At 34.4% G+C, this 12,326-nt stretch overlaps 1 protein-coding gene across 1 annotated transcript in view; it reads left to right on the forward strand.

Annotated features, from left to right (window-relative positions):
• Positions 1-10,633: 10,633 nt before the first annotated feature.
• LOC107440181 (Golgi-associated plant pathogenesis-related protein 1) overlaps positions 10,634-12,326 on the forward strand; it is a 49,832-nt gene continuing 48,139 nt past the window's right edge. Inside the window, exon 1 of the mRNA XM_016053027.5 lies at positions 10,634-10,792. Coding sequence (XP_015908513.2) covers positions 10,780-10,792 — 13 coding nt within the window. The 5' untranslated portion in view covers positions 10,634-10,779. The remainder of the gene's footprint in view (positions 10,793-12,326) is intronic.

Raw genomic sequence — 12,326 nt, forward strand, 5'->3', positions numbered from 1 at the left:
TGTATTTTATTCTTTTTCAAAGTTAATGCTAGTTGATTGGTACGATTGCCAGGAGACCAAAAACATACAGTATGTAGACTTAAGTCGAATACTGTGCCAGATCACCAATAACTTCTCGTGCTTTATAGGACCTAGTACAACAAGTAACTGAAATTCTAAAGTATTTCAACTCTTATAAATAAATTATTTCTTTCATAATAAACTCTAATAAATCAATCAATAAATAAATAAACTCTTTCATTTCAAAATTTAATTTTTATTTTTTGACGGAGATTTTTTTTTTTACTGTTTAAAGTGGTAGCAAATTTGTATGATTTACTGTTTTATTTTTGATTTGATAAATTTGATTTAGGATGATTTTGACTATCACGGAATAGTTTAAACAAATACATGCGACCTGATTATCATGTTGAGAGCTGAAAATATCAAACAAGTTAAGCTTATCTTAACTGTTATTTCTCTACCAATCAAAAAAATGCAGAACTCGCGGGTTGGCATTAAATTGGAACAATCCGGCTTTAAAATTGGGTAATTTGCATTAAATCTAATTGAATACTCGAGTTGGTAGATTCCAAAGGTTATTTATCTCGTTGGTGAGATTTTTATTTTCGACACAGCTCGAAATGCGTGTTTAAGAAAATAGACACAGCTCGAAATGCACGCTTAGGAAAAAATGGACACAGCATGAAATGCACGTTTAAGAAAATGGACACAGCACAAAATGAGTGTTTAAGAAAATAGACACAGCTCGAAATACACGTTTAAGAAAATGGACACACATCGAAATCCACGTTTAAGAAAATTGACACAGTTCGAAATGAATATTTAAGAAAATGGACACAGCTCGAAATGCACGTTTAAGAAAATGAACACAGCTGGAATTGCACGTTTAAGAAAATGAACACAGCTCGAAATGCACGTTTAAGAAAATTGTGGCAGCACGAAATGCGGGTTTAAGAAATTGGACACAGCACAAAATACGTGTTTATGAAAATGGACACAACTCAAAATACGTGATTAAAGATGCGTGATTCTCAACATTTTATTTCATTTTTCAAACTTATCTAATGAATTTCTTTTTAAGAACAAACTAATGAATCCAAATAAACTAGTAATATCTTTTATTTCAAAAATAAAATTTTTAATTATTCTTTATGAAAACATTTTATAAGTCAGCAGTTTTCACAAGGTTTTCATGAATCCCATGAATCCCAAGGTTTTCATGAATTGTGTAACAAAATAGTAATTATCATCATTAGTTCAAAGCATGAAATCAAAATTAGTCTTACTAAGATTAGTTCTTTTTACTCCCAAAAAAATGACAGGGTGAAGTTTTGTCCTCTATTTCTCGTGCCCGTCATATTTCCGGGTGCTCAAAGACAACGTACCAAAAAGAGTCTATGCGATTTCTTATGCCCGGAATCATGCTTATTTCATTATTTATACACCAGATGGCAGTACCAGACTATTTGTAATGCGTTAAGGATAGTTTGTTTTGCGCTAGATGCCAGCAAATGATGTAAGCTAAGAATTAACCTGAAAATTGAAAATGAATACATATGCTGTGTACATACTCATAGTTTGATGTAAGAATGAAATAATAGGCCTTTTTATGACTTTTTTTCTTCAAAATTATGCGACCACTAAGAAGCATTATTTTATGATGTTTTCTACTGAATCGCTATTTCTTTCTTCTTCTTTTTTAAAGAAACTTTCCAAGCACGTGGAAGACCTCTATAATCAGGTAAAAGAATAATAAAAATTTAAAATTTTCCAATGTCTCTTGAATAAATCATGATTTCTCGCTGATACTAGCAGAAGTTCTAAATTTTTAAACTCCTTTTTGAAGCATTCTGTCTCATTTCTATACTTGTTCACGAAATTCTATTTTCTTTCGTTTTTGTAACCCATGCAACCTTACAGTTGCCAAGTAGATGTTCAATGCCAGGTACATTAAGCCAAACAAAAGTATACATGCCACTCATGTTCGAAAACAATAAAAAAAATGCATCAAATATTAAAAAAGTTTATAACATAAGCCAACTACGAACAGTACGTGTATTGTTTAAAATCAGCTTCTTTATTTTTAATCACAAAACAATGTAGCTCCTCTCAAAAGGTGAAAACAATATTGCTAACTTCAACTAATTTTGCCTCCTACTGATATCTATGTTATATGCTTTTGATGTTTAATGCTTACTGAAAAATAACATTTTCTTCTCTCTACTGCCCAAATTATTAGACGCACTGTAAGAATCTATGTAAAATCTTAATTATCAGGTGATACTATACAGCTTTATTATTTTTGTGTGACTGAAACCGGTTTGCACTTGTTTACGTTCGTGTATCAATTGGTTAATATTGTAATGCAATACCTTAAAAATAAATACAAATAGGAAGTATATAAAAATTCTCCTAATTAAAATCCCATTGCATGTATGCTTAAATATAAAAGTTTTGCATTTAAAATCGTGCAAAATATGCATTTGTAAAAACACTACAGTGCGTCTAATCACTTGGTCTAATTATTATAATATAGTAATATAATACCTGATATGATAAATATTCTATATTTATATAATATATCGTCTAATTTATCCAATTGTCGAATTTATAAAATATATCGTCCAATTTTTCCTATTAATACATGAACGTAAACAAGTGCAAACCGGTTTCAGTGGCGTAAAAGCAATAAAGCTGTATTGTATCACCTGATAATTAGGATTTTACATAGAATATTACAGTGCGTCTAATAATTTGGATAGGGACTGTATATTAAAAAATCGGGAGCGTCGCTGTTTTGGGTGTTCAACATAAGGCTACATTTCGTTTTGCTGCACAAAAACTATAAGACTTAAAAATTTGAAATGACAACGGTGTGTAGAAAAATATACAGGGAGTACGAGTAGAATATAAAAAAAAGATTAAATTATACAGATAAACAAGCTACAGATATATGGCGTGATGCTTACCTTTTCTAACGTAGTTTGTTGTACTGATTTCAAATCTGAAAGTAGGCTGGAATAGAAAGAACTTAACACTTGATAAATAGTTCAAGAGAGCCGTGGGGGCTCAGGGGATAGAGCGTTTGCGTGAGGTCAACCGGGTTCGAATCCCAGCGATGGCTGGTCGATGCGAATTCCGTACTCGACTCGCACTGACCACAGTGTCGACATAAAATATCCTCAGTGGTAGACAGATCATGAGTTGGAGTCCCCTTACCGTCAGTGGGGGTCTTCGTGGTTTTCCTCCCCGATTAATACGCATGCAGGTTTAGTTCCATCAAAAATCCCTCCACGAAGGCAAATTTATTCCACCCAACACTTGAGGCAAAAGTTTCGTTGTCTTCTGGATTGGGTTCAAAATTCCAAGGCTACGGAGTTGAACAATAGTAGTCAGAAACTCGAAAATTTGAGTCGACGGTTATAAAATAAAATAAAATAGTCCACTGTGCAGCTTTGCAACGTAAATAAAATACTACTATTCAATTGTCATGGATAAGACTGTGATAATATCATAGAGTGGATTATCTTGAAAAGCTGCTCATGGATTGTAAATCCTATCTCTTTGTAAACAACCATTCGTAGGCAGTAAACAAATCACCATTTGCACAAAGTGTGCATAAGCATTTGGCGTTAATTGGCGATTTATGTGAGCCAATGTTCATATTTCACAATACAACTTTAAATTTCTTGCTTGCTAGTGAAAAGGTTTTGTGTTTATACCTCAAAATCAATGAATATTTCTCATTCCTTCCCTCAATTATGGAGGTAAAGTGTTTTATACTTTTCGTTCTCTAGAATATAGTGCAAATTTCTTCTTCGTTTTTTGATGTTCCATTGTAATTACTGATTTTCTGTTTTCTAATTTAACATGAACTGTTAAGCCATTAACTCTTTTGAGCATATGTTGTTGTAGTTGTTGTGGCTTATTTACGTCGCACTAGAGCTGCACAGTGGGCGATTGGCGACGGTCTGGGAAGCATGGCGATGATCCGAAGACATGACGTCACAATTTTGATCCTCTGCAGAGGGGATGGCTGCTCCGCCTTGGTAGCCCGACGATCTGCTTGTGATGTCAAGCACTTTACGGTAGAACTGTTTAACGAGGACCCATACCGCACACCCTCGATCTCTTCGTAGACTGATCCAAGTGGTAATCCACCCGCAAACTGACAGCAAACAGTGATGCTTGACTTTAGTGTTCTACTGCGACCCGTGTCTTAACGATCAGTCCACTGTGGGATCTTTTGAGCACATAAATTTGAAAATTCATTTAAGCTCAGGTCTTTAAGTAAAAACAGTCGGGACCTCCATGGCCGAGGGGTGTCTCCTGCCAAACGCCATACAAAGCATAAAGGTAGCGGGTTCGAATCCCGCTGTTACCCTGGATGTATCTTCATGCTGTCTCTTTCTCCATTGTGCTATCTGCCCTTCTCTTTGACAAAGTTTTATAAGCCTAAATTGAGCTCACAAGCCTGCAAGTGTATGCAATTCCAATAAATAAGGTAGTACTTTATTCATTGCGCACTAAAATTGGCGATAGTCTAGGATGCATTCTTGAAGAAGACATGTCATCACAATTTTGATCCGAGTATTTACGGTACATCAGTTTAACGAGGATCGATACCTTGCTTCTCTGGATGACTGAAGTGGCCACCCACCCGCTCACTGACCGCAGCCAGTGATGATTGACTTTGGTGATCTATTGGAAACCGTCTCTTACGAACAGTCCACTGTGGGACCTCTGATCTTTAAAGTTGGTTCTACTTAAATAAAACATTTGTTTTAAATGTTCTTATGAACCTCTCTTTAGAGTACAAAAGCTTGGAAATGTATGAATTATCTGACAGTGAAGATATTCTTCTTAGATTATGCGATTTTGTACGTTCGAAGTAGGGTTGTTGTTGTAGTTCATTTACGTAGCACTAGAGCTGCACAATGGGCTATTGGCGACAGTCTGGGAAACATTCCTGAGGATGATCCGAAGACATGCCATCACAATTTTGATCCTCTTCGGAGGGGATGGCACCCCCGCTTCGGTATCCCAACGACCTGCACGTGAAGTTGAGCACTTTATTGAAGAACAGCTTAACGATGACCAATACAGCACACCCTCGGTCCCTATGCAGACTGATCCAAGTGGTCGCAAAATTTGAAGACTGTCATATTTTTACCAATGAATGCCTGGTGGTTTTTCTTAAGGCTATTAGGGACTGTCTAGGAAACATACCTGAGGATGATCCGAAGACGTGCCATCACAATTTTGATCCTCTGGACCCCGCTTCGGTAGCTCTACGACCTTCACGTGAAGTTGAGCACTTTACGGTAGAACAGTTTAACGAGGTCCAATACCGCACACCCTCGGTTACTACTGCTTGAGAAAATCATTCCAGAGAAAGAAAATATGTAGACGCGAGTGAAGTTAGCTGATTTACTCCTTGAATAACCAAACTTAGATCCACGAAGGTTGTTTAATTCTATAGTTTAATAAGTTTCGAACTTAAATATAAAAATATATAATACGAGTAAATAGTAAAAGCGATGAAAATCCACCTCGAAATAAAAAAGAATATTAGAATTCAAATTCCATTCAGATTTTCCTGAGGTATTAGATTTCATATGTTCCCCAGTAATTATTAGGGCTATTTTGAATAGTTAGAAATCCAATTAAAGACATAGGATTAGAGTTCGCAGCTATTAAACAGTTTGTGGACGTACTTGACTGCCTCTTTTTAATTTCGTTGCTGATTTTGTAGCGATAACACGTTCTAAAATTCAATATTCTCTTTATTGTTTTTTTTATTATTATATCCGTCATTGAACAGAAGACCCAATTTTTGGGTTTACGACTACTAATGTTCAACTCCATAGCCTTGTCATTTTGAACCTAATCCAGAAGACAAGGGAACTCCTGGATCAAGTATTAAGAGTAATTTGCCTTCGTGGAGGACTTCTTGATGGAACTAACCCGAATTTGCGTTACATGGAGTGATAGACCACGAGACCCTCCCACGGTTAGCCTGACTCTAACCCATGATCCGTCTACCACTGAGGATATTTCACGTTCAGCACTGTGGTCGGTGCAAGCCGGATGCGGATTCGTTTCGACCAGCCATCGCTGGGGATTCGAACCCGGTTCACCTCATTGAAAGGCGAACGCTCTATCCCCTGAGCCATCGCGGCTCTCTCGTTTTATTGGTTTGTGCTTTTCAAATTTCTGATTTCTGTGAAAGCTTCTTGTAATTAGATTCAGTTAAACAACCTCAAAATTGAATGATTAGTCTGTGGCAAATTGAGAAGGGCTATCTTCACAATCCATTCAGTATTGGATCTGATTTCGACCTTTTTTTCTTTTCAAAATGTATATATTAATTTTGCAACTTAGAAGATGAGTTCTTTAATGTATGGATCATTAGGAATCGAAAATATATTGTTCAATAAAAACTGCTTTTGCTTCGTAATTAAAGTGGAAAAAAACTGATATACAGTCGGATCTCCATTTAACGAAGTAGCTAAATCCCGATAATAAGTTCGTTATATGGAAAGTTCCGTAAATAGAAAATCACCTTTCGAAATATTTAAACAATACAAAACAGGTTTTAAATTCATAAACACTAGACATAATTAAAATAGCAATTGATACACCTTTATCTCGTAAACTAGTATCTACTATTTATTTTATAAATCTTAACCATCGAAGAAATCTGCATGGAAGGCAAGAAAGAAGCAAAACATTATCCAGTGTTACACTGCCATGCTACGAACATTTTCAGCTAAAAAAGGCTAAATATATGTATAAAATGATAGCTGCATTTATTATAAAAATGATTTTAAGCATGCATTAACATATGCGTTCTTAAGTTTAATTGCTACTGATAAAATTTGTTAATTATATCTGAGTTTTTCGTTTGAAAAGGCAAACAAAAGGGAAAGGGATTTTGATGCTTTCATTTCCCCCCAAAAGTGTATTAGCAAGCATAAAAGGCATATATGGCAGTACTTTTACTTTCGTTACTTGTACCGGCGGTACAAGTAAAAAGTACGTACTTTTACTTGTACTTCGCTACTTTTTAAATTTAGTACTTTTACTTGTACTTTCGTTACTTTTTTAGGGAAAAAGTACAAGTATTTGTAACGGAAATATCGAATGAAATCGTTACTTTTTTCTAAAACTCGGTAAGCTTTCTAAAAATAAAAAAAAATTAATTAAGAAAAAATGCTTATGTTTTTTTGATTTATAGAATTAATGTGCAATATATATGCATTTACAGCTGACTTCGTGTTCAAATACCTTCTGTTTCAACTTATACTGCATATTCAATTATTTTTTACTATCTCAACGATCACAAAGCTATCTGAAACTCCGTGTTTGCTTTGTTTATGTTTGTGCTTTTAAAACACGTTTCTAAAGAGTAAAACAATTTTAAATCAATGGTAATTTAAATAAATAAAAATAATAAACTAAAAATTAAAATCAATAGATAAAATTTATTTTTCGTGCAAATCCATAAAAAGTTTAATATTAAGATTATATTTGATTTTAAAATTATATTATACGATTATATTTTAAAATTATATTATAATATTCTTCCGAATTTAAAAATAAATTAATATCCATAACTTTCAAAATTAAAAATAATTAAACAAATAACAACAATTTTGCAAAAACGTTAAAGAACATAAGAATATTATTCAATAAAATTTTAGGTTACTTTGAATTTTTGATTTCCTAGAAATGTACTTTTAAATCGTTACTTTTTTTGTTCAGTACTTGTACTTTTACTTTTACTTCTTACTCGTTACTTTTTAAAATAAGAACTTTTTACTTTTTACTCGTTACTTTTTTTAAAAATACTTGTACTTTTATTCGTTACTTTTTAAAAGTAACGTTGCCATATATGATAAAAGGTATACAAATATTTTGGGAAATAAGGAAAGTAGATCTCAAAGAAAAATTTGTTAAATGGAAAATTGACTTCGCTATTTGGAGGTTATTTTACGAAGAAATTTCCAAGATGTTCTTGGTTCCACAAAAAAATTCGAAAAATTTAAGTTCGTTAAATAGAAGTCTGACTGTATTTCGAATACAGTCACCTCGCCGTTTCACCAAACGCTCTGTTGCGTCAAGATATCGAGTTTAAATTCCACAGTAACCCTAGATGCATGTTTTTGACGCCCTAATAGCCTTTCTTTAACTTGAGCTATGTCCCGCAGTGAACTGATCGTTAAGACACGGTTCCCAGCAGATCACCGAAGTCAAGCATCACTGACTGCGGTCAGTGTGCGGGTGGGTGACCACTTGGATCAGTCTGCGTAGGGACCGAGGGTGGGCGGTATTTGTCCTCGTTAAACTGTGCTACTGTAAAGTGCTCGACTTCGCGCGCAGGTCGTTGGGCTACCGAAACGGGGGTGCCATCCCCTCTGCAGGGGATCAAAATTGTGATGGCATGTCTTCGGATCATCCTCAGGTATGTTTCCCAGACCGTCACCAATAGCCCATTGTGCTGCTCTAGTGCGACGTAAATGAACTACAACAACAACAACTTGAGCTATATGTTCTTTAATTTGACAAGAGCTTATAAGCCACAGTTTGTAATAACCACACAAACCTGTACAATATGTATAAGCAATTGGAACCTCAAGACTCTCTGTAAGATGGAGGTAACAGGTTCGAATCTCTCAGTAACCTTGAATTCATCTTTGTGATGTCCTTGTCTAATTTGTGCTTTATGACCACATAGCTGTGCCACATGTGCTTTACGTACCACATAGACAAGAAATTATAAGTAGTACTTTCCCTAGCAGCAAAATAACTTTGGCCCTCATGGGGCCAATATTCATGAATCTTGGCTCAGTAAAGGTTCAAAATGCCTTTATTTTTTCAATTCACCCGATATTTTACAGCCAATTTACAACCAATATCGGTCCTATATAGAATTGTCAGATTCACCCAATATTTTATATCCATTATTTAGCCAATGTAGGTCCTATATTGGTCAATGTAGGCCCTATATAGGCCATTCTAGGACCAATATTAAAAAATCTAGACATCCCAATATTGGTGCCTCAGTGCATGTTCTTATGGGAAACATATCGCTCCAATTTCGAACCCATCTGGGGCCAAGGTAAAATTGTTCGTAGGGTTGTAATAGACTCACAAACTTCATATATTCATGCAATTGTGGCTTTACTTGCCAACTGATCTAGCAGCAACGCCAAGCACTCTTCAGTGAGGAGATTGCGGGTTCGAATTTTTTTTCATAATGAAATAACTATGTAATAAAATTAAATAATCTTACATATGTCTGCAAATATTGTTATTTTAAATATATAATTTTAAATTGAAGTCACTAAGTGAGTTGTTGTAGTTGTAGTTCATTTACGTCACACTAGAGCTGCACAATGGGCTACTGGCGACGGTCTGGGAAACATCCTTGAGGACGATCCGAAGACATGCCATCATAATTTTGATCTTCTGCAGAGGGGATGGCACCCCCGCTTCGGTAGCCCAATCACCTGCACGTGAAGTCGAGCACATTACGGTTGAACAGTTTAACGCGAGGACCAATACCGCACACCGTCGGTTCCTACGCAGATTGATCCAAGTGGTCACCCACCCGCTCACTGACCGCAGCCAGAGATGCTTGACTTCGGTGATCTGCTGGGAACCGTGTCTTAACAATCGGTCCACTGCGGTACGAAGTCACTAAGTGCTGATGTGAAATGGTCTCAGTGGTAGACGGATCATGGGTTAGATTATTCTTGCCGTCAGGCTAACCGTGGGAGGTTCTCGTGGTCTTCCTCTCCATGTAACGCAAATGCGGGCTAGCTCCATCAAAAAGTCCTCCACGAAAGCAAATGTCTCCCAATACTCGATCCAGGAGTTCGATACTCGATTGGATTCAAAATTTCAAAGCTACGAAGTTGAAACCCATAAAATTGGGTCGGCTGTTAAACGACGGTTATAAAATAAAATAAAATCCGAGCGTCCAAGAAAAGTTTCAAAATCCGTAATGGGATTTTTATTCGATTAAACTGTCTGTGCATTATTATAATAGTAAACCATACTGACCATTTATTCATATTGACCACTTTTTTATTCTTTAGATCGCATTAAATAAAAATAATAATAGTGTTCATGTAAATTCCTAAAATAAAAAAGCTACCACGACTATCTATTTTCTATAACATCCGGAAAGTTGGTTGGCTTTTAGAAATTTTGATTTTTGTTGACCCTTGTCTTTAGTACATCATAAAGGCATCAAAGCACCTTTTGAACAAAAAAAATAAACAAAAACCATTTTTTTCCTTCTAAACCCTAAAATAATTTAGCAATAAATAAGCAAATAATAAATTCCAAACAAATACAGGAAAGAGCAGACTGCTATCAAATTTTATCAATTTTTTTTTTCGAATTGGAAAACAAAATATTTTTGAATTTTAACATGATGTGACAATCCATTAACTTCTGATGGATGAGAGAAACACATAAAAATGCTTTACGGGGAGTAAAGATATAGGTTTTTAAAAGTGTTCCCGCAGAGTCATTTCATATTTATTAAATGAGATAAAACAGAAGTTGACATCAGATAAAAGAAGAAGAAAGAAGCTCGCCAATCGGGCGGCATCTTCCGTCGCCAACTAGAGATAGGCTAGAGCAAATCCCGAAGTATTAAATGTGTCTGGGCCATTAGGTTTTCAGGATTTTCTTCATTTGAGCTCTATATTTGTTGGGAGAAAACAAACAACGTCTCGGTGAAACACCTTTTCTTTAGTCATGGAAAAGACAGGTGAGTCATTGTTCGAATTATTCTCCTGCTCTTTATTCTATTGGACCGGAATGAAAACGGTTTTCTCTGGAATGAATTAATCGTTTGCTTCAAAATCTGGACTATTTTATTAATGTGTTTTTTATAATTAAAATTTAATGTCAAAATACACCTATGTTCGATTTTTGATTGCTGACTTGATATGGCTATAAATTTCTTCTATCGAATGAATTATAGGTTGTTTATATTGTTTTTAGTGAAAATATTTAAATTTAGTTTTAAGAGTGAGAATTTTAGCTCATTTTCCTTCTGTTTGATAGGTATAAACAACGTCTTTAGAATAAATTTTTTTAACATTTATTTGAGTTTTCATCTGCATGATAAAAAAAATCATATATTAATTATTTTCCTGTTCTTTATTTATTCGTGATAAGTATTTTTATTATGGTGATTACATTTGGATTGTTGAAATTGTTTTAAAAGTTTAAATAAAGAAAACTTTATTGCATTTAGACTTCGAGAGTTTCATGAAAAATCACTAAAACACAAATGCTAGAATAATTCTCATATTAGATAGCAATAAAAAGTCCTTTAAATTTCATTCCAATTCGAACTATTTTAATCTGTTGTTTTCAGAGTGTAGACGTTTTATTTAGAGTTTTTTTTAATAAACTTTTATTTAATGTATTTTATAAACTACATAGAACAGTCTGGTTACAAAATGTGATTTTTTTGGTGATACTTGTAAGCGACACAATCTTTATCACAATGCATGTTAACTCGAAATTTCTTTAAAAACATGAGAAACAAGAGTTCATGTTAAAACTAAGGATGATGATACGTTAAATTTTTTCCCCAGATCTACTAATGCAGCTAAGCTTTTACTAGTGGTTGTGTGCTCTCGTATAAAAAAAATGAAATACAGTCAAACCCCGCTATAGTGAACCGAAATTTTGGTTCATTATAACCGTGACTTCACTAGAACAGTTCCGTAAACAATTTTAACTAATAGTTCCAAACTCCCCCCCCCCCTTTTATTACACATTATTTAGATAAATGACCAAGGAAATGAAATACAAAAATCACTGAAAAATAATACGTAGTAACAGAAATGTGTTAACTTTTATTTTTTATTACTCTTCGTTTTGCGGAGAAAAAAAAAATTGGTAATCTTTAGCTGATGAGCAATCCTAAACATCAGATATAGGGAAACACTTCCCGACTAATTTTTCCTGAATTTCTGTTATTCCGCTTTATAAACCTGTCTAACCAGCCATTCGAGCTCATGAAAGTAGGCTCACCAAATCGCTTAGCAAATTCATCGGCTTTGACTTGAAGCATTTGTACAGATACTGGACGATTGCGGCTTCTTTGAATGCTGAACCAATTCAATAATGAAGCAAACAAGAAAAATGCTTATTGCTATAGATTGTTTTAAAATACGGTATATGTATTTATTTTGAAGTTGAAATTTCAAAATTATTGCAAAAAAAAAAAAAAGAAGAAAATAAATCAGTCGAAGAAAGAAAATTCAACTTCGTCTCTTTTTTTTTTT

The sequence above is a fragment of the Parasteatoda tepidariorum genome, chromosome 3, assembly GCF_982258835.1.
Source record: "Parasteatoda tepidariorum strain Cologne lab strain chromosome 3, Ptep-v5.0, whole genome shotgun sequence".
NCBI lineage: Eukaryota > Metazoa > Arthropoda > Arachnida > Araneae > Theridiidae > Parasteatoda > Parasteatoda tepidariorum.